The sequence below is a fragment of the Acomys russatus genome, chromosome 22 (genome assembly GCF_903995435.1).
Source record: "Acomys russatus chromosome 22, mAcoRus1.1, whole genome shotgun sequence".
In the NCBI taxonomy this organism is placed as follows: domain Eukaryota; kingdom Metazoa; phylum Chordata; class Mammalia; order Rodentia; family Muridae; genus Acomys; species Acomys russatus.
In genome coordinates this window covers 43,825,562-43,848,187 of record NC_067158.1, presented here as the reverse complement: position 1 = coordinate 43,848,187, position 22,626 = coordinate 43,825,562, and the positions used below count along the sequence as shown (strand labels likewise).

The window sequence follows — 22,626 nt, the reverse complement described above, 5'->3', positions numbered from 1 at the left end:
TTTGCAGTTAGTACGCGTGTTACTCAGAACCTTTTATTGTGTTGTGGCTTGGCAGCAGTTCTTGGTTTAAAAACTAACATTTACCATGTTTCCTAGACATAGGAAGCAGCCCTTAGTCTGGACTGAATACTTCTACTTCAGTAATGTCAGTGATCCTACCTGTAACCCAAGTCTTGTGTGCAGCAGCCCAATCCAACAGGGCCTCTTGGGTTCCTTTGCCACAGCTCTTTTGGCCCTGCGGCCTGGGTGCTAACCCCAGGTTAGGGTGAGTCAGCCACTATACGGACATAGTACATGTAATAGTGTCACCTCTCTTTATCAACTACTTTCTATGCTAAACTTAAAAAAAAAAAACAACAAATATTAGACATTTTTATTTGGACAATATTGTGGTGTTAGCTAGCTTAAAAGTGCAACCAAAACCATCACAAAATAGCGTAAGATTAAACTTAAAAAAAATAAGGGGGGGGGGCATGGATTCTTTTGTGGTGTCTATTTGTATGTTATTTGTCTGGTTTTTTGAGATGTCCATCTTTGATCACTCATGGTATTGTATGTGGAAAGTAACATAGCTTGTCTTCTGCACTGCTGTAATCAGTGACCATTTAGGACTCAATAGCCAAAGATACAATGTATTAAAACCAATCTCTAAAAAAAAAAAAAAAAAAAATCTTTGTTAAGACTGCCTAGGAAAGGCCAGGCTGGGTGTGGTGTGGTGCATGCTTTTAATCACAGCACTTGGGAGGCAGAGGCAGGTAGATCACTGTGAGTTCGAGTCCAGGACAGCTAAGGCTAACACAGAGAAACTCTGTCTCCAAAACAAAAAACAAAAAAAGACTGCCTAGGAAGAGATTACATGCTACTTACAGTATGGAGTGCAAGCTTGATATTCTAAATTATATACCAGATGACCACGGTCAGTCTCAACCTTTATAGACTCCAAAATGCAAATTTCAACTTAACTGTTTCATGAGATAGAAAGGTTTGTTTATCAAAGTTCTCACAACTCCTTTTTGGAGGTTGAGGAATCACCTGAGATCTGAGGCTGTACAATTTCCTCCTTTATATGTGTCTCAGTATTACATAAAGTATATTCCACCCATTTTGGTCCCCTAAAACATATAAGCAAACTGCCAGTATGTTTGTTCTTTGGTATTCTATACAAAATGACAACACTGTACTAGAAAAGCAAGCCATTGCTAAAAACGCAGTCTCCAATTTTGCTGGAGTTGGCTTGGGAGATGTACCCTTTGAGTAAACAACTCTAAACACATTAACTCAGTAAAGAAAAGGAAATCATGTAACATAATTATGACTTCAGTGTCATGTAAAAGACAAGGTAAGATTCTAAGTCCACAAACTGTAATGTAGAATTTAATTTTATCTTTATGAAGTATTCTGAAATCAAAGACGATGATACATGCATCAGGCACGTCCCACAGAAGACATTTACAATGGTTTACACGTTTCCTTTTTATTTATTCCTAGAAACTGCCCGTATTGCAGATTTTTCATGGATGAAATATGGAATTGAGCAGATTCCTTTTTCTACAAAATTATGGTATAAACTTGCTCAATTTTCTATCTTATTGCTAATAACCCTTACAGGCGCACAGTTTGTAAAGTAAACCCCTTAAGGACTGAAAGTGTAGAGCATGCTGCACGGTACAAGAAATAAGCTAAAACTGAGCTTTTACATAAACCTACATCTGGACCAACACAGTACTGAAGGCTGACAAACATTTATCACAACACAGGGAGAAATTAATAGAAGGTGATACAGCTCAGTCCTGAAAGGGTTAAGTAGAAACCCTAACATATTATTGTTTCTAACCATCCATCCCAAGTTACAGTGCTTGAAAAATAAATCAAAAGTGACACAGAAAATCAGACATTTGTTCAGTACTCACCAGAAACACAGCTGCTTTGGAAAACAATGACTGTTAACTTGGTTAATACTCAAATAGCATTTTCTTTCAAACAGGAATTTCCCTCCAAAAAAGGTTTTCTGATTAAATAACCAGTTGGATTATTTAAAAATGCATTGGAATTTCTCTGTGGTTGGTTGGACACATAGACCAGTTTCTTTAAAGACAAAGACAAAAGCAGTGCTGACATCCCACCATACCTGGTATCCCAGCACCTGGAAGCAAAGGCAGGAAAGTTCAAGAATGCCCTGAGGGGCTACATGGGTGAGACCCTTGTCTCATGAAAACACAAACAAAAAGCCTTAGCAAGTATGCTTGATTGAGGCCCTGGATGACTCCAGAACCACACAAAAAATAAAGACACAAAACTGTTAAGAATATGGCAGTAAGAGTGACAGATGATTCCACTAGTTAATTGTACATGTGGAAGTTGCCACAGTTTAAGCGTGGTCAGCAGCAAGTTCAAAATCCCACTCGTGTTTGGCTCTGAATTCATATAAAGGACAGCCCACATTTTCAGTTTTTTGCCTGCCTTCCAATCTCTTGACAAATCCAATGAACTAAAAAAACACGCTGGGTCTCTGGTTCTGCATCTAAACATGTAAGAAGCTGTGCAGATCCATTCCAAACAGAATGGAAGAACACACCCACACACTGCGACTGAAGGATTTCCTAGTCTACGAAGTCTTCACCAGGATAAAGAGCCAGCATCTGCGGCAGCGTCATAGGGAGGAAACTTTCCACAGTAACTTGGGGACAAGACTCCTATACATCACATATTGATAATGATTTACAAATCCACAAAAAGGACTTTTAATAAAAGCAGCTTACAAAAGAACTAGCAATAACATGGTGAAACAGACATATCAGTTCACTCTATTCTGTGGTAGGAGTCTGACATAGAACCATGGAAAAATGACTTTATTGTTACATTCTTGTTAAAAAAAAAGAAAGAAAGAAAGAAAGAAAGAAAACAGGAAAACGACTTATAGTCTAATTGCTTCAATTCTTATTAAAATAAACAAAAGAACCGAAACAAGATATAAACACTTTAAAAAATCAAAGTTCATTTTAATAAAGCCATGAACTTGAAAACTTAGTTTAAGCTACAAAACTGGGTAAGAAATAGTTTGTTCTTCAAAAGCATCTCATCTGCTCTCAGCTAACTTAATGGTTTCGTAACTAAATCCCAAATCTAGGACCTCAGAAAGCACTGGGCACTGCTCAGGCTCTGATCAGATCGCAGCATCCTGCTTCCACCGCAGCTGAGGAGTGGTGCTCAGACAGAAGGGCTCTGAAGGAAAGAGGAGAACAGTTACTGCAAAGAGAGGTAAGGCCACAGTGAGCTCTGCCCTGACCACTGAGGCAGACAGGAGGGGTGGGGGTGAGGAAGGAGACTGGCTGCAGCTGATCAAGAGGACTGGCTAGAATAGCCTGGGGCTGATTAAGAAGGCTGGCATCACCATACCTTTTACAGATGGCCTTCCACTTGATAAACCCAGGAGGAGGCAGTTTAAAGATGTTCAGAGTGGCATTTACAGTGGCACAGTCTATGAAAACAGTGAGAGAAAGCAGCAAAGCTGGAAAGCAATGTTCCTGACAAACGATTCTTAAGAGTGAAAACTTTCAAAAGGCCAGGGAGCCAGAAAGACACTAAAAATGCCATAAAAGTTACAGTTTGCATTCATAAGGTACTAGTGGCTCCTGGTTTAAGGGACAGTAAAAGCTTACCACAATCTAGAGGTAGTTTTCACTATAGAAAGAACGATGGCTGCCATCACTGGACTGTCCTTTAACACCACACACGTGGTTCTGTACTAAACGTAGCCACATAAGTCTGCTGCAGTTCCCAAGAAACTGAACAACGCCTCACCAACGTGCAGGGATAGAAGCAAATTAAAACTGGCACTATTAGCACACAAGGCTGACACAAAAGCCTGAATGCAACTGAAGCTTAACTGAAAAGAAAAGGAAATTGGACAGAACATTTCTACTAGGGAAAAACAAAGGACAAAGAGGAAAATGGAAATATAAGTTACATTTGTAGTTTTATAAACTTACAACTATCTGTTTCTAAGATACTGTCTTCTGGCTATTTTTAGTTCACTTTACTTAGTTATCATCTAATAAAAGCCATTTCATGGTCTTATGTTTAAAATTATAATGATGTTTTGGCCTAGGCTATAAAAAGGAAAAAAAGAAGTACAATAAATCATCCTGCAGAGACTTTCCTCATTTCACCCTAAGGGCACCATCCTGGTAGCAAATAATTCTCATGATATTTTTTATCATTTGCTAACAAGGTGGGAAACACCCTGTTGAATGTAATCACTGGGAACATTCCAAGTTAAAGATAAAATGTTTAACTTACACATAATACAAGTTATGTACAAGATTTGGGGGAGAAGGGAAACCTGAACAAACCCTGGAACACGACCGACTGATGAGCAGGCAGAGGCACACCCTTCGAATGGTGATGCCCACGGTGCCATTAACCTCAGAAACGACTAAATGGCCACACCGAACTCCACATACATGTTAGAATCTCTTAGATTACCACTATAAATACATTTTTTTTAAAAAAAGGAAAATACAGAAATAACTAACAACAGTATCTGAGAATAGACTAAGTTAACATACATTGCATGTATTGCAGGCAAGGCAGAGGCATCTTTAAAGCTTTTTTGCAGACTTCATATAATCTTAAAAAAAATATGCAGGCCTTTACAAAATTTGACTTGCTGAAATCAAAATAATTCCAACGTATGAAAAAGTCATAAGACTTCAGCTTAAAAAAGTTCCAGCCTTAGATCAAAAGAACCTGGAAGTGTTCGGTACTCAGATTGAACAAGCATGGTCAGGCTCGAACCTGAACGTACTTCAGAGCCAACGCTCAAAGGGTGGGAGCGCAACCTATTTGGTAACAAGGTGTACTACACTGTGATATAAAAAAGGCATGGTGAAGTGTACCTTTCACTAAAGCTGATGTAAGTCCCTTGGTCCATAACAACTATGTTAGATGTGTGTCTTCTAGCCTAACCTGTACTCCAGCCACATTTCCATTTCTTGACCATTTAATCAAAACCAAACAAAAACCAACCAAAAAAGGGGTGTGTGTGAGAGAGACAGCTGAAAACCTTCATTTCCAACAGTTTGTACATTTTGATGTTTTTCATTTTATGTGGCTTCTGCATTTCACATCAGTACTTGCAGGTAAGGGGCTTTTGAATAGATCACCTGGTATGAAAAGTTTTCCCAAGAAACCACAAAAAATTGTTCATTTTATCCTTGCCTTTCTTTTCTTTCTTTCCTTCCTTCCTTTCTTTCAACTTTTTGCCGCATTCAAGTCAGTTTAAGTCCCAGCAAAAAGACGGTAGTTAGGACACCACAGTTGCTGTGGACGATGTGACACTGGTAGAATTTGTGCTGGCGTTTGTGTAACTTCCCTCGCTGTTTGTGTTTGATTCGTTGGTGGGCACTTGGCTTGAGTTGGCTCTGAGAATTGCTCCTGCTGCGCTGCAGTGTGGCCTCGGCCCTGGTTCTGGTGTGTAGGTAAAGGTAAGGCTGGTGGAATAAATGATTCCATCATTACGGACCAAAGTTACTGGAACCTGGACTGGCTGCCGGACCCATCTCCAACCTTCTCGGAATGCAGAAATGTCTGGGACCACACAGAGCATGCTCTCTCCACATCTGAGGAAGAAACCACACACACCACTTAGAAGCATTTTCAAGGCAAACCAAGTTCTGCATGGACAGTCATGCGCCTGCACCCTCCAAGGCCCTGGGAGACAGATACAACAGGTTATCGGTACCTGTACATTGTTTCGGCTTCCACATCCCCAAACCACACTCGTAAATTTGGAGTAAAGTTCTGTCCTGTAAGTTCAAGCATTGCTACGTCCCCGCCGCCATTCAACTGCAATTTAGAGAAACCACAGTAAGAAGCTTTCACCCTCCACTACAGAACACAGCTTGGGTTACGCTTGCTTTCATTTTCGTAAAGATTAACATGTTTAGATTTTTAAAACATATCTGTTAAATGACATGACTGCAAAACTGGCTACGGCCATTTGAAAATAACATTTCTTCCATGTAAACATGCGGTTTTATTATTTCCGATCAATAGTATATGTAGTAAGACACCAAATTGTAACATTGACAAAATAAAAAATAAATGAGTATCACAGCCAAGTAGATTTGTAGCAGGTTAGAGCTAAGAACACCAGTAAAGGCTAAAGATACCTTGTGACTAAACAGTCTCACCTGAAGACTTTCTACGACAGGCACAGGAGTGACTGGGGCAAGGACAGGGCCCATCCCCTCATAGAACGTATACTCTGCCTTATCTGTGCTAATGATTGTCCAGGAAGCGCCATCATTTATCATTTCTTTATTTGGTTCTTTCGGACATGGAGTGGCCTTAAGAAAAACAAATGTCCATACGTTTATTTTTATAAACATCACAGTATAATAGAATTTACCAGACTTGAATTAACAAGGAAAAAACTTATGAGGAAAAACAAAAACAAAACAAAACAAACAACAACAACAAAAACACCACGCCTGGGAACATCCTAACACTCTTCACATGTGAAGTGAAGCCTCACACAGAGATCCCTCAGGGTGTGGAGCTATTAGGAGCTTTGGCACCTCCAGCAGGAGGAAACAGAGGCTGAACCTGCAGCCCTAAACCCTGATCTAGGTCCCAGTCCACCCATTAAGTGTGGTATGGAGACATGCACCTGCAATGGCACTTTATAATGGAGGCCAGCATGAAACCACAGCTATCCTATTATGGCATCAATCCATGCCGTAAGTGTTCTCTCGGAAGTTTCTAAGTAAGCACAATTGAATGTCAGCACGTAAATTATGTCAGTATTACTAATGGGGGACCCTAACTATAAAGCAGAAGATTTGAACCCTCTCGTGGAACACTTTGTACACAATGTATTTTGGAGGACTCACTGAATACCAGTGCACTACTGTGTTACGAGGTTCTGTGAATGTTGGATCAAGAATCCCGGAACATGTAGCAGCTCAGTGGCATGCCTCCAGCTCTAGGGAGGCAGAGGCAGGTGGATCTCTGTGAGCTCCAGGTCAGCCTGATCTACAAAACAAGTTCCAGGACAGCCAGGGCCACACAGAGAAACTCTGTCTTGGAAAAAAGATAAATAAATAAAAATAAAAATCAAACAAAACACCACCACCACCAATAACAACAGAATAATCCTGGAACTTGTTGTAAACAACTCTAAGAATCCGCTCATAGGCATGCTCAAGGGCAGTGTGTTGAGAAGCAACGAATCTAAGATAGACACATATGAACCAGCTTCTTGTATGGGGACATAATTAGCAGCTAACGAGAAGCATGTCTCTATAGACTCCCGAGCCAGCACTTTTCCAGCACATTTTATTTAGTCACTACTAATCTGCAATGCTGCTGACTGGCTGCTGGGCCATGTAGGAATTCACCACTGAGTAGGAACTCAAGTCCTATTTGTATAGCTTGGATTTCACCAGTCATTTTATAACATACCTGAAATTGGATTATTCTTTCTTGAGAAAGGCACAAGTACATTCTTTCTGTATCCTTAAGGTAAAATGCACATTTATGGAGTTGTGATACAGGGTCATCTGCATCCAGTAATGCTGTCTGCTTATCAACTTTCCTAATTATCTGTATTTCAACAATTTAAAAAAGTAAGTCATCCACATGCAGTCTTTATTTTGTACACTGTCACAGTCTACAATATATACTACATAACAATGTATTAGCCATTTGTCCTAAACAATAAGGCTAGGAACAAAAAATCTTTATAAATTTTATAAACATAGTATATATATCAAGGATATTAAAAAAAAATGAGGCAGGCAGTCATTTGTTGTGTAGACTAGTGCATTTTAAATGTTAATGCACATATCTGGAATTGTTGACTACAAATGCCTTACCCACCAGGATTTGTTTGGGCTCTGATATTCTGCATTTCCAGTAAATTGCTTGGTGCTGTTACTATCGACAATCAAAAGAGGTATTTTGATTGGCAGGTTGTGGTGATTTTTTCAATAATATACAAATTCAGCATCACGGGGACATCCACAGTGGGCTACCGTTGAGTGCGTTAGTCAGGGCAGGCATATTATACAGCAGCATCCAGTTACGTATTTCAAAACCAACATGCTCATCAGAAAGCGGGATCAGGGAAGTGGCCAAGTCTTTAAAATTTTTAATAGCTGAGAGATGAGCATAGGAACCCAGAGCTGGCTGCCTGTCCTGCTCTATTAAACTCTGCAACTGTTATAATCTGGACCAGTGGTTCTCAGCCTTCCTAATGCCGCAACCCTTTACTACAGTTCTTCCGATTGTGGTGACCCTCAACCATAAAAATATTTTCATTGCTACTTCATAACTGTAATTTTGCTAATTATGAATCGTACTGTAAAGATCTGACATGCAGGGTATCTGACAGTAACTCCCCTCCTGCAAAGGGGTAGCAGCCCACAGGTTGGAAACCGCAGCTCCATAACCTTCTGCCCAAAGTACTTCACAACCTCTGCAGCATCGGACGTGGACACTCTTCCTGAAGCCATGTCTAGTCTAACAGGCCTTTACAGTGTCCTTACATATGTCACACTGAGTCAACATTTCTACTTGTGATATTTAGTATGCATCTTAAGCTTTTTTTTTTCAACTTAAGGGAAAAATTATGTCTTATAGTTTCACAACCTAATGAACAAAAAGGCCCCAAATCCTGTGCATTGTTCCTAAAGTAAGAAATATTGGGCCGTGCATAATGGTACACGCCTTTAATCCCAACACTCAGGAGGCAGAGGCAGGCAGATCACTGTGAGTTCGAGGCCAGCCTGGTCAAGTGAGCCAAAGCTACACAGAGAAACCCTGTCTTGAAAAACCAAAAGAAATTATCAACTTTACCTAATTTTGAAAAAATGTTTTATATAAGTAACAAAATAAAAATTATGTTTGTATTTCTAGGCTTTTGAAAGCTTGGTCCTATGCTCAGATATAGCAGGGACCACACACACAAGAATACAGTGTATCTGCATCCTCAAAGGGGAAAAAAAGACAAACGCAACCAAAAAGGAGACTGACATAGACTAATTCTTTAGGAAATAAAAGGGACATTATGTTTTCACATTAAAAAGCATAAAAACTGAGCTACATTTCTCTATCTTTCCTTGTTCGTTTTTACCTAATAGTCATTAAAGCCAAGTCAAGTCTTACCAATCTTGGGAGTGCCATGCCAGTAACTGAGCACACGAGCTTGACAGTCTGTCCATAATGGATGTAACCATCTCTGACCGTGAACTCCTCTCCTTCTGACTCATCATCATCCACTACAGTGGGCAAGAAAACCAAATGGTAATCTTTTAAAATTTAGTGTATGTTTAAGAAAATAACTTAATACATTCATGTTTTATTACCCCAAAAAGGAGAATATATTATTTTATACTAAAAATTAATATACATTTTTATACTCACAGAGATGAATATAAAATGCTCCCCACTGCTGTGAACTGGCATGAAAATTTCCTCCTTCTACATGCAGGTATCTGGTACTAACTGTCTGGGATCGAAGTCGATTAAACAAAGCTACCTTTGTTCCTGAGGCAATACACACTGCAAAGACAAGAAGATTCCCATTTATATGACTTGGGCACGGGTTCACAAAAGAAGGGACTTTGGCTCAGCAAAACAAATATTTTAATTGTTATTTTTTGTTTTTGGTTTTTCAAGACAGGGTTTCTCTGTGTAATAGCCCTGGCTGTCCTAGACTCACTCTGAAGACCATGCTGGCCTTGAACTCATAACTTGATCCTACTATAATATGCCTGCCCTGCTTAGCACACTCAACAGTAGCCTACTGTAGATGTTTCCCCATGGTACTGAATTTGTGTATTATTGAGAAGACTAAAGGCATGTGCCACCGCACTGAATTTAGGAACATTTTTACAATAATGCAAATAATGAACAGATTCTGGTGGCAAACATTTTAGTCTTCTAAGATAGGGTATAGGGGGGAAAAAGATCAAAGTATCTTTTCACAATATTATCAAGATGACATAAAAAGGGTTTTGTTTTATTTTAACTAGTTTCATTTCCTTTAAATTAATTTGAGTCAGTTTACGCTTTACAAATGTCACAACTTTAAAAAATACAAAGAACTTTCTTGTACCCTTCACCCCGCCTTCCCAATTGTCAACATCTCAATTTGGAGAGAGAGCTACACCAATGCCATTTAGAGTAGTAATGATTATTAGATGGGAAATTATTTTAAAAACAACAAATATCTAATGGTAGACACTTGATTAAATTAATTACAATAATATCGAGCCATTTAGATTATGTATACAGCTGGGTGTGGTGACACACGCCTTTAATCCCAGCACTCCAGAGGCAGAGGCAGATGGATCCCTGTGAGGCCAGCTGGTCTTTCTATCAGTCTTTATCTCAGGGCCCAATCACCACCTTCTGAGTCTGGTTGTAGCAAATCAGTGATACCCTTCCCTTGACCACTGCTGTCATTAACAGGACACCCAGTAAGTTGCTTTAACAAAAACTCCCCTGTCCTTAGTTATTTTTCTCTTAGTAACTGCTGCATCTATTGAACCCTTCATTTTCCTCCTTGGCTGAACACTGAAACTTGCCTTTGTTATACTGAAATGAACATGATTTTGTAAGACTCTTATGAAACAGTATTAAAGGAAGTCTGTCTTTCTACTTTTCACTAGTGTTCAGTGAACTTATACCAACTTACAGAACACATAATGAACTTAGCAAATCTGAATGTAGAAATTCCTAATGTCTGAGGTTAGCTACGTGGGAACACAGATTACAGAACACCCACACAGATGCCAATGCTGCCTGTACATTGTAACATCCAGTGAATTTTAATTTTGACTCACCTGGTTAAAATTCAATTATTTTAGATCATTCAAATTTTGAACACTGACAGGATAGTAGATGACATTAGAAGCATTTCTGCTTATGCAGTTATTTTTCTTATGATCATATTACATATAAAAATAAGAAATTCCATTTTTATTATAGCCACACAGTAGAATTTATATATGATGCAAATGTCTGGTCCTATCAAACTAAAAGTGAGTACAAAAGAAAGCAGACAGAGGTGGAAGATGGCTTATGATGAACTAAGACTAGCCTGAAATTAAGGCTAATATTGAAGTTAGGGTTTCCATTTAATATGTAATTCTGTTCCCGCCCCCCCATAATAGTGAATAAATGATAAGAATAAAGACTGAGTGGAATAAAATATATATGGCATAAAATCCTATGTTTATATGTTTGATTTTAATCAAAATGCTGAGAAACTTTTTTTTCTAATATCACTGGTCACTATCAAATACTATTATTCTGCAAATTAGTAACCGATCAACTGTTTATCAAACCTATCTGTTGGCAACACTTAAATCAAGTATGTTGAAGTTCTTCATTGAAAAACCCTTCGTCTAAGTGTATTAAAGTTATAAATAAAGAATTGGAGCCAGGTGTGGTGATGCGCACCTTTAATCCCAGCACTCACGAGGCAGAGGCAGGCGGATTGCTGTGAATTCCAGGCCAGCCTGGTCTACAAAGTGAGTCTAGGACAGCCAAGGCTACATAGAGAAACCCTGTCTTGAAGATTAAAAAAAAAAAAAAAAAAAAAAAAAGGAAAGTCTGTACGTTATGTATGTTAATGAAATAGTAACAGTTACTAAGCACTGGTTTACAGGTTGCTGAGGAGCCTTAGTAGTACATTAAACAAACTGCTGAACTTACTACAGTCAGTACTTACTTTCTACATGACAGAAAGGAAGGATAAGCAGACACTCTATGATTTCTAAGCCGTGAGAATGACCAGCTAACTGTAAAAGCATTTAGTTACCAGGCCATAGAAAAACTGAGGCAGAGAAACATGGGACCAGTCAAATTCAGAGTATAGAAATTCCAAAGGATTTTAAATGACCTAGTTTCTTCAACAAGTAACTTATACCAAAGGGGGTAGGAGAGAAGAATAGAAAAACTATTGCAGGTTAAAACTTATAGGCCTAAAAACAAACAAAAAACAAACAAACAAACAAAAAACAAAACAAAAAAAACCTAATAAGCCTTACTAAATTCTATGTTTGAACAAGCTAACTATAAGTGGAACAAAACATAACAACAATTACCGAAAAAAAGACATTGCTGAGACACTATGATTAATCTATTCATGGAATAAGTATAAAATGACATTAAAGGGCTGTCAGTTTTGTGAGATGATGCTTTAAAAAAAAAAAAAAGCCATACATTAAGAGTCACCACTATAGAAATGAGCTAAAAGGACAGGATGTTGGAGATTTACATCAACACAGTGTAGCGGTCAGAAAGGGAAGGGGAGTTGCTGGTGACCAAGACCCCAGAACAAAATTGGTGAAACTGCTGAGGACGGGGAGATTGCTGTATCATGCTGTTTTCTTCCTTTTACATAAGTTCCAAAGTTTGCACAATAAAAAGTGTATGAGGAAGAAAGCCAGGCAACCAAGTTCAACTGTGCTGAGATGCAGGCTCACACACAGTATACAATCTGCCAATGAGACAGCAGTTCATGCCTCAGAGATCTTTAGACATTTGATTTAGGGTCTGAGCTGGTTTTCCAGAGCACACTACAATGTGTTTTTAAGTAGGTACTTGTGTCATTCTGAAAGGACTGAGTCTTTCGGGATAGGAACTACTTGGACACTGTAGAACATCTAGCATCACTGGTCCCAAAGCATTATCTTCCCACCAAGTCACTGTGACAAAAGGAGAGAAAAATCCTCCAAATTTCCCCAACTACCCCTAGGAAACAGTAGAAGCCACTCTAAAGCAATTCTACTGAAGTAGCTCAGATCCTCCAAACAGTACTTGAGAACCAATCATGTCATTAGGGTAGCACTACCCATTTATACTTCAAAGTGTATTTCATTGATGTAATGTGAGAAGGGGGAACAAATAAACTCAAGCATACATACAGTCAGCATTTTTCAGCGACTGCTTCTTTTTGGAAGGTTTGGAGATGACTTTGATCCGTTTGCTGAGGAACACACCAATGTCATCACTGTTACCGTAGAACATCTTTACAGACAACATGAAGTGTTTTCTTTTGTCTGAATCAGATATGTACAGTGTTTTGGCTGTGCAGTAGTTCTGTGGAAGAAAAGCGAAGTGTTAACAGCACACCCTTGATGTACACCTCAGAATGGTGTAGCCACATTTGATCGGGCATGAATGATATCTCTCCGATAGATCACCAAATAAATTGTTGACACTATTCTCTAAAGAGACAATGGGAGATGAATGTCAGGCCCATGAGAGGCCAACCTCTTCCTAAGACAGAGGTCAGCAGGGACAGATCACACTCAGCTTAGGTGCCAAGAAGGGGAACCTTAATCCAGAGCGCTGAACTTGAGTAGAGCGTCTCCTAGACCCTTCTGGAGCTAGAGCTGCACTTGGACCTCAATGTTCAGCCATTAATGCTGTCCTTAGGGTGGTTAGAAAACTATTACATCCACTATTCCTGTTCCTCAACTTGAATTGTTCCAGAAAATTCAAGTCCACCTAGTATAGGAAGCAGAGGAAAAAGCACAGTGAGAAGCACTGTCTAAGTCAACTCGGAAGAGCTGCACAAAAAATAATCCAAGAATTCAGAAGCCAAGCTCTGATAGCTGTGGACAAAGCAATGCTTGAAGACTTGGTCTTCCCAAGTGTAAGTGTAGACGGGGATCCCCAGGGAAGGATGAGGCTAGGCAAAGAGCAAGAACACACAGCACAGGCAGAGAGTCTTCCAGGTGTCTACAAGTCGCTGACCAGCAAAGGCTTTAATTTAAATTCCTCGAGTGTTAGTTATATACAAACATTGCTATAACAACACTTACTTTAAAAACCAAAACCCTATGATCCATACATATCTACTCTCTTTGTTTCATATAGTTTTACATGCTTTACAGAATCACCACTCACTGTTAAAGCGATCGTTTGATTTTTGTACTTAAAAACAACTGATAACTATCTGCAGTTTTTGGTTGCAGTTTTCAAATAGCTCACCCAGTGTTTCTCTTTATGTGACTGAATGCTGTGGTAACCACAAGACTAAGGAAAATAGTGCTAGACTGAACGGGAGCATAAAAACATCTTAGGTATCTTTAAGAATATACTAAAGAACTATTTTTAAAATAGATAAGCTTTGTTTAATGGGTTTATTTATTCCATTATCAAAAGAATCAAGTTTAAAGGTATAAAACACTCACTTGTTGAAAAGTTTAAAATACCACCACTTCACCTGTATATAATGGCTCTAAAACTCTCCCTATTCCCTTAAACACTGAAGTGAGGGGGCCTGGCCAAAATACTGACCTCTTTTATGAAAACAGAATTAATGATATCCAAAATTTATTTCAACTACTTCTGCTCTGTGCTCCTTTTAAAATGTAGAGCAAGTACCTCTCATTAGAAAGCAGCTAATGAATTCTAGGCTTTTATTCTTAAAATTTCTGCCAATACAGACTGTTAGTAGCAGATAAAAATACTACAATAGTTTATCTCTTTAACAAAGTTACATAAGAAAACTTAAATGTGACCTTGAATATTCTAAATTTTGAAAGACCTTGCTGTGAAGAAGGCAAAACAAGAAACAATAAACACAAAATACAAGAAATAGCCCTTTACAGTGGAGGTTTTCTTGTGTTCTCAGAAATGACATCTTTGAGTTCTCACACAGGCCCACCCTAGTTTTTAATTACTAGCTAAAGGTCAAATCTGGAACTGTTCTGCTTTGGAACACAGGATAAAGTCAATGTACTAGAGCAGATAGTCATAGACAAAATGAGATGTGTATCTCAATAAGGGAACTACATCTTAATTAGTGGGAAAGCCTAAGATTAGATCACTTAATTCTGAGAGCTAATATTATTAAGTATAATCTGCATCAAGAATGAGAAAATACTGGCTAGCATAAATGAAACAGATGAACAAGGGCTGGTGAGATCACCCCCTCAGATCATCCCCTACACTGTGAAAGGAGAGATCGGTCTCCTTCAAGCAGTCCTTTACATCCTCACATGCACATGTGCGCTTTCATCCTACCAGTGTCCAGGACTTGCACAACAAGATCTAACATAGAGCGCCAGGCATGGTGGCGCACGCCTTTAACCCTAGCACGCAGGAGGCAGAGACAGGAGGATCTCTGTAAGTTCAAGGCCAATCTGAAATCTGATCTACAAAGGAAGTCCAGGACAGCCAAGCTACACAGAGAAACCCTGTCTCAGGAAAAAAAACAAAAAACAAAAACCCAAAACCAAAACCAAACAAAAACTCACCAAACTTTAAAATGGTTTTACTGCTCTATTTTCTTTTACAACAAACATTTCACTATTGTAATAAAATTATACCAAACCTAATTTCAAATCCATGGACAACATACCTTATTGGCTAAAAGTATAAGGGCATAATGACAAATATCCAGATTTGAAGGTTTGCGGTAAGGCTTCTTAGTACTCTCTGAACTTGACTAACATGACTAAGAATGCTAACTCACAGCTCACCACCCTCACCACTGTTGGGCATCTAGCTTACCCTAGTGTAAAATCAAAACATAAACACCAAGATAGCCAACAATAGTTACTAAATACAGAAGTAGCTTTTATATATTTTAGATGCTAGGCAGTCACTGAGATCAGAACCATTTTCTAAATTTTAATATTAAGGGAAAATATTAAATTAATAATTATAATAAATGGTCAATTATCTTCCTGAACTAAAGTAGCATACTGACTGTTACTGCTTTCTAAATTCACAGAATTCACTGTCAGCAAAGCTAGAAGACAAACGGTTCTGAGTAGCTTGTGTTCTGCACTTGTGTTGGTTAACCAATGGCCACTATACCAGATCCATGTCAGCAGCTGCTTCGCAGCAGCGGATGAAGATTAAGAGGACACAGTAAACCAAAGTTGAGCATCACAATACTGCCAGGCAGAAAACCTGTCTCCTAAACTCCTGGCCTCCAATAGAAATCTGACTTACAGCTAAGGCTGCCATGAAACTGGAGACACCTCCCAGTGCTGCCTTTAAATGCCAACACACAAGCTCTATGAGTCACCAGACCATGACTGTCCTCAAGGATATACACATTTAAACAATTGTTTTTAAAAAGCCCTTTTAAGCTAGGTGTGGTGGTGCACTCCTTTAAGCCCAGCACTCTGGAGGCAGAGGCAGGTGGATCGCTTTAAGTTTGAGGCCAGCTTTGAATATAAAGCGAGTCCAGGACAGCCAAAACAAAACAAAATAAACAAACAAACAAAAAAGCAAAACAACACTAAAATAAATACTACAAAAAAAATGAATGCAGAATGTATATTTGGAATTTACCTTCCCTTCCAAATTTAGCTGTTGCATCTCTTGGTCACTATTTCCTATTCCAATAAATGCACAGGGTTGAGACTCTTGTTCAGAACAACCATCTCGTTCCATTTGTTCTTTTTTTTTCTTCCAACCACTGCCCATAAGATACACACAAGGAGGAGGACAAAAAAATCTGGAAAAAAAAAAATGGCAGGCAAAAAAATTAAATTCAAGATCATATTTTATTTTATTTTTTAATATTTGCATTCAAAATCATACTTCAATGTACTAAGTTAGTTCCTAACAAACATTTCGGTCATTTACGAAGCAAATCATCTTGTCAAAAGCATTAAAATGAAGACTTTCTTATCTGTTCTAACAAAATCTGGGAGTTACATCCTCAGTTAAGATTAGTCCTGCTTTGAGCAGAACTTTGAATTCTCACACCTCAAGGCTCTGAACTACTCTACTGGAATTTGGCAAACACAACAGATCCCCACATAGTCTGTGATTACTAAGTTCAAGCCAAGACAACAGCATCATTAATTTTAATTATATTCTTGGTATATTATAGTTAACCTTATTTGGCAAGTCACTTGGAAAATAGCATTAAAGTATCATTTCAAGTAAGGCAACTAAAAAACAGGGGGCGAGGGAGGGACTAGTTACTTACAAAAAGTCTGTATTTTATGTACCTTACCTTGAACACCTAGCATGCATGACTGAGAAACATCCTGGACCAAAAGAACAATACAATCTTCTTTCAGCTCATGACTGTTAACAGATTTGTTCTTCTGTGTGTCAAAAAATAACTTCACAAGTTCTCTCCACATGTAATGATTTTGTCATAACCTAACACTCGAACTATGAATTCATCCCTTCTGTAGTGCATAATGTACCTGCCTGATGATATGTAATATATCTTTGTCCAATGATACCCACTGACATGTACATACCTTAAAATGTTTGTCTTGTCACTTTAGGGGGCCTTAAAACTCAAGTGACTATAGTAGCCAGGCAAATAGTATAAATGAATGAACCAGGGGATGGAGACATGGCTCAGTGGCTAAGAACATGGTCTGCTCTTCCAAAGGACCTGGGTTCAATTCCCAGCACCCACATGGCAGCTCACACTTGTCTGTAACTCCAGTTTCAAGGGATCTGACACCTTCACACTAATGCACATAAAATAAAAGTAAATTATTTTAAAAAATGAAGAACCAGGTATATAATTAACACACAAGAATATCTTTAACTAATTTCCTTCCTTTTTTCTTAAAGCAAAAGACCCTAATGGTAATTCCTACTCTTTTCTTTTTCTTTCTTTCTTTCTTTTTTTTTTTTTTTTTGGTTTTTGGAGACAGGGTCTCTCTGTGTTAGCCTTGGCTGGCTACCAGTGCCCGGCTAATCCTACTTTTTTGTATAGTTATGACTATAGAGAGATGTTTCTTGATTCTGCAAATCCCACTATGAGCAAAACAGCCTTACCGTAACAATAATAACTACCTGTGACAAGCTCCCATTATAAGAAACCAACAAAGAACAGCCTAGCATGTGGATATGCATCTACTCACACTACTGAAGTATGAGAACATAGGCCTCCTACTGCCCAGTGACACCTTCTAGTCAATTGATTGACTGATACTGGGAATCAAATTTTACCTGAAACTCAGACTATAAAATTAAATTTGGTCGCTAAGCATAGTGATGCATGCCTTTAATCCCAGCACTTGGGAGCCAGAGGCAGACAGATCTCTGTGAATTTGTCTGGTCTACATAGTGAGTTCCAGGAAAGCCAGAGCTACATAGTGTGATCCTATCTCAATAAATAAAAACAAATAAGTAAATAAAATATGTGCCCATGCATAGCCTCAGGTCTGTAGGGAAAAGAGCAGTTTGCTTCCTCTTCAGCAAATCACAGTAGCACCTACTGAACAGCCTCTTAATGTACTGGCACCTTCTTTTCTCAACCCCACTCAGATGACTTTCCAAGTTAACTGGCAACGTTGACTTCCAAGAAATGAACTGAGATCATCAGCATTTATTAGTTCTCCAAATTACTTTTATCTTCCAGGTACCAGAAACATAATATAGTAATGAAAACAACAAGATCAAACAAAATTCCTATTCTCATGGAATTTATACTCTAATAGGATACAGAAAGAGGGAGAAAAAAAGGAGAGGTGTGTTTTAAAATAGAGACTTTGAGCCAGGCACGGTGGCACACGCCTGTAATCCCAGCACTCGGGGGGCAGAGGCAGGTGGATCTCTAAGTTTGAGGCCAGCCTGGACTACGAAGTGAGTCCAGGACAGTTAAAGGCTACACAAAGAAATCCTGTCTCGAAAAAAAAAAAATTAATTAATTAATTAATTAATTAAAACCCCAAACAAACAAAAACTTCTACAAGGAGGCTGCAGCATTTACAGAAAAGGAAGACCAAGAAGAGAAGCAGTGGCTGTTTAAAAGGAGGGAATCAACTATGGAGAGAAAACCAGAGGCCAAAGGTCAACTAGACCAAGTGTGTCCTGGAGAGGAAGCAGTATAGAACAGAGTGGGAAGCCTCCGTTGTGTTTCTGTAATGCCCAATTAAGCAATACATAACAAGAGGCGCTGTCATGCTTCCATACTCACACTTGAGGCGAAGGATATCAAGGTCACCGGGCCTAGGTCAACATCACTCCAATGATGTGGACATTGTAGGAATGCCTAGTGGGACTGGTTGTTTACATATATACAGGGATCTTTCCAGCTTTCAATAGCAGTGGCCACCAAGCGCACATCTCAAAAACCTAGGCTAATGCAATTTCAGGAACTTTATCCCATGTTAGTATTTTATGGGAACCTGAGCTCATTGGTAAATTGGCATTATCCAATTAAATGTACTTTAATTTCACATCTGAAAACTATATGCACACTGAAATGATAAAGGAACGGAGTGGGTATTTTTATTCAGATTCTTTTGTAAGGTGCAAATGAAATCCTATCTTTAATGTCCCCAAACTGTCACTCCTGAAAGTAATTTAACCAAAATTTTATCTCCACATAGTTTAGTAGTAATATAATAATAAGTAAATATATATAGATAGATTAAAAAGGGAGAGTGGAATAAAGCCCATATAATTAACCAAACATGACTAAGATGGTGTTTAAAACTGGCTTTTAACTGCTATTGAGTCCTGTCAAACAATATGCCTTTTCTTTTTCTTTCTCTTCTTTTTCATCATCTCAACTGACAAACAATGCTGTTCTCTCCCACTTGGTGGCAATATGTACACATTTAATACTTTACCCATTTTAAAATTCAGTCATTATTTTAGTGACTGATTTAACAACTCTCTCCCCTCAAACCCTGTGAACACACCTGGAAAAAGCCTATAGATTCAAAAAGGGCTTTTATTTAGCTTGGTATGACAATTAAGTTGGATGAGACAAAATCCAAGTCTGTTCCCACTGAAGGAGCATCTGGGAGCTCCTCGCCATCAGTTCAGTCTAAGGAGTTAGTAATTGTCAAAGAGCACCTCTTGCATAACTGCTTGTTCACCAAAGACAATGCTGGACATTAATAAAATAATATCAAATGGCATATTAACACAAAGCCTTTGGAGAAAACAAGCCTTCTAGAAAAGTTTCATGTTTTAGAAAGTATACCGACCTTTAATGAAAAAGTCAAATGGACAACTGCCATTTGAGGCAAGCATGCTAATACCAAGAATAATTGAAGCTTTTAAAATAAGATTTCCAGGCCAGATAGTTTTAGCATTATTCAGTGAAATTATTTTTTATGACAGAGACATAGCCAAAGTATCTGTGGTCGTGTCCCCAAGTTACCTCATGACTTAGCAACTTCCCCCCCCCCCCCGCTTAAAAAAAAAAGATTTATTTATTTATTTACTTATTTATTTATTTATTATTAGCATACACAGTGTTCTGTCTGCATGTACACAACAGGCCAGAAGAGGGCATGAGATCACATTATAGATTGTTGTGAGCCACCGTGTGGTTACTGGAAATTGAACTCAGAACCTCTGGAAGAGGAGTCAGTTCCCTTACTTAACCTCTGAGCCACCACTCAACCCCGACTTAGCAACTCTTTACAAGAGCCTGAATCTGGATCAGCAAGGATCTCCTCATTCCAGAGTGGACAGCAGACCATCCCCTCTTTAAATCCTAAAGGAAGCCTAGGCAGAACTAGCGAGTCACAGGAGGGCATTAATCGGCCCCCCCCCCCCACACACACACTCACACCAAGTAAGCCAAGGCAGTTCTTCCTCTGTGTAAAGTAGCACATTTACCTTCCTTGAAAACATTTAATACACATGATTCAAAAGATAGGAGAGTAGGGCCAGGCAGTGGTCACCCACGCCTTTAATCACAGCCCTTGAGAGGCAGAGGCAGGTGGATCTCTTGAGTTCAAGGCCAGCTGGTGTACAAAGGACAACCAAGGCTACACAGAGAAACCCTGTTTTGAAAACCCAAAAGATAGTAATAACATCTTCATCTTCATTCTTTTTTGGAAATCAAAAGCAAAGATTCTTCAAGTATTTAAGTGAGGTTATGGACTGAATAAACCATACCTAACTAACAGAAGGTACATTCAAGCTACTGCAATAAAGACAATCATTAAAATGTTTACGATACTTGGTAAGCCACTGCAGCCCTGTGGTCCTGTATTTCTTACAATGACCTACAAACCCTTATTACTTCACTAGGTCTCAGCCATCCATCATAAAATAAGTGCCACCTAATTCTTTATAGGTCCTTTTGCATTAGCAACCAGCAAATCACTTTATAAAGAGAATAAATGAAGAAACCACTCTAATTGGTATCACACTTTGTCCAAAAGCCAACACTGACCATGTCTGGAGCCTAGTGATTAACATGTCTGCCCCACGTTTCAGTGAAGTCTAGACTGGTCTCACCCCGTCATTGGGAAGAATGAGGATTTTACTTAAAGGGAAATTAGATTAGTGTGAATTTCTATTTTTTAAAACTATAGAAAGAAAAAAGAACCTGGAATTAGTTATAGGAATTCCAATGGGAGCCAAGGCATGGTTAGAGTCTCTTACCTTCCTTTCCCTTAAAATGCTCCCTCCACCCTAGCACTGGCAGAGCACTTCTCTGGAGACCAGAGTTGCTAAGCTCTCTATATCCCCTCAAAAAGCACATCTAGCCTTGTACAACATTCTTTAGTGGTTAGAAGCATTCTTTTTGTGCTTAGAAAACAACTGACTAGTGTGAACTCAAGTTCCCAGAAAAAAAGTCACATCCATGTCACCAAGGCTGACTGACTGATTAGAATGTCACAATAGCTGAGCATGGTGGCACACGCCTTTAATCTCAGCACTCAGGGTAGCAGAGACAGGCGGATCGCTGTCTACAAAGCATCCAGGGCAGCTACGGCTACACAGAGAAACCCTGTCTCAAAACACAAACAAAGCCACAGTTGTGGATAGTTAGACTGTTGCAGATGCAGGGCCAAATTTTCTAGGGCTATCTTTAGTCTCAATGGTCATTCACTCTCTGCCCACCTGGGCCTGACCTAAGAGCTACCACGTACAATTCTGTAGAAGTATCAGACCACCAGCTTTCACAAATCCAATAGCCAAGAATGTCCTCAGACATTAGGATAGCTGTAACCCTCTTAACCAAGAGGCTTCTTCATTTATGACTTTTTGTTCTGTAACTTCACAAACCATGTTCACACTAGAACACAGCATTTGAGGTGATCTAAAGCTGCGTTCCTGAGCTATGACCAATCACCCTTGGCTCCAGAATTAAGATAAGAGCTGTTTTGTGTTAACATACTATAAATACATACTACACACACACACACAAACACACACAATCTTTACCCATAAATGCTTAACAAAAAACCAAAACAAGACAACAACAAAAATGCTGTTTGTGAAAGACAGTGCCTTAAAGTACCTGGAATCAAGTGAAAACAACAGAGAGGAGGTTCTAAGGCAGCAATGACCTGGCTTAGCAGGCCAGGCTCTGCTCACTGCATGTCCACCCTCTGATAACTGCAGCCCAGTGAGTATATGGGAGCTGAAGATGTAACCGCGTGACCGTGTACACTGTGTATACAAAACTCTGGGTTTGAATTCTTATACCTACTTTGAAACAAAACAAAAACCTGACCACCAAGAAGTTCATAAATAAGTCAAACATAATGAAATGTGAGTTTCATAAAAAAGACTACACAGAAACAACACTCATCCACTATCTTTACAGACAACTTCTGTTGTGCCCAGTTAGGTTGAGTATGAAGACTTCTTTGTCTTTCTCTTCCTTAGATGGACCTTGCAGTGTGGCCC

At 38.9% G+C, this 22,626-nt stretch overlaps 1 protein-coding gene across 3 annotated transcripts in view; it reads right to left on the bottom strand.

The window, feature by feature from the left end:
• Window positions 1–3,747: 3,747 nt before the first annotated feature.
• The window catches only part of Rbpj (recombination signal binding protein for immunoglobulin kappa J region), a 199,270-nt gene continuing 180,391 nt past the window's right edge, over window positions 3,748–22,626 (bottom strand). For all 3 annotated transcript variants that reach the window (XM_051164944.1, XM_051164943.1, XM_051164945.1), the window contains exons 4-11: window positions 16,333–16,498; window positions 12,942–13,116; window positions 9,430–9,567; window positions 9,172–9,284; window positions 7,468–7,608; window positions 6,195–6,350; window positions 5,744–5,847; window positions 3,748–5,621 (exon numbers count right to left, since the gene is read on the bottom strand). In XM_051164944.1, coding sequence (XP_051020901.1) covers window positions 5,306–5,621; window positions 5,744–5,847; window positions 6,195–6,350; window positions 7,468–7,608; window positions 9,172–9,284; window positions 9,430–9,567; window positions 12,942–13,116; window positions 16,333–16,498 — 1,309 coding nt within the window. In that variant the 3' untranslated portion in view covers window positions 3,748–5,305. The remainder of the gene's footprint in view (window positions 5,622–5,743; window positions 5,848–6,194; window positions 6,351–7,467; window positions 7,609–9,171; window positions 9,285–9,429; window positions 9,568–12,941; window positions 13,117–16,332; window positions 16,499–22,626) is intronic.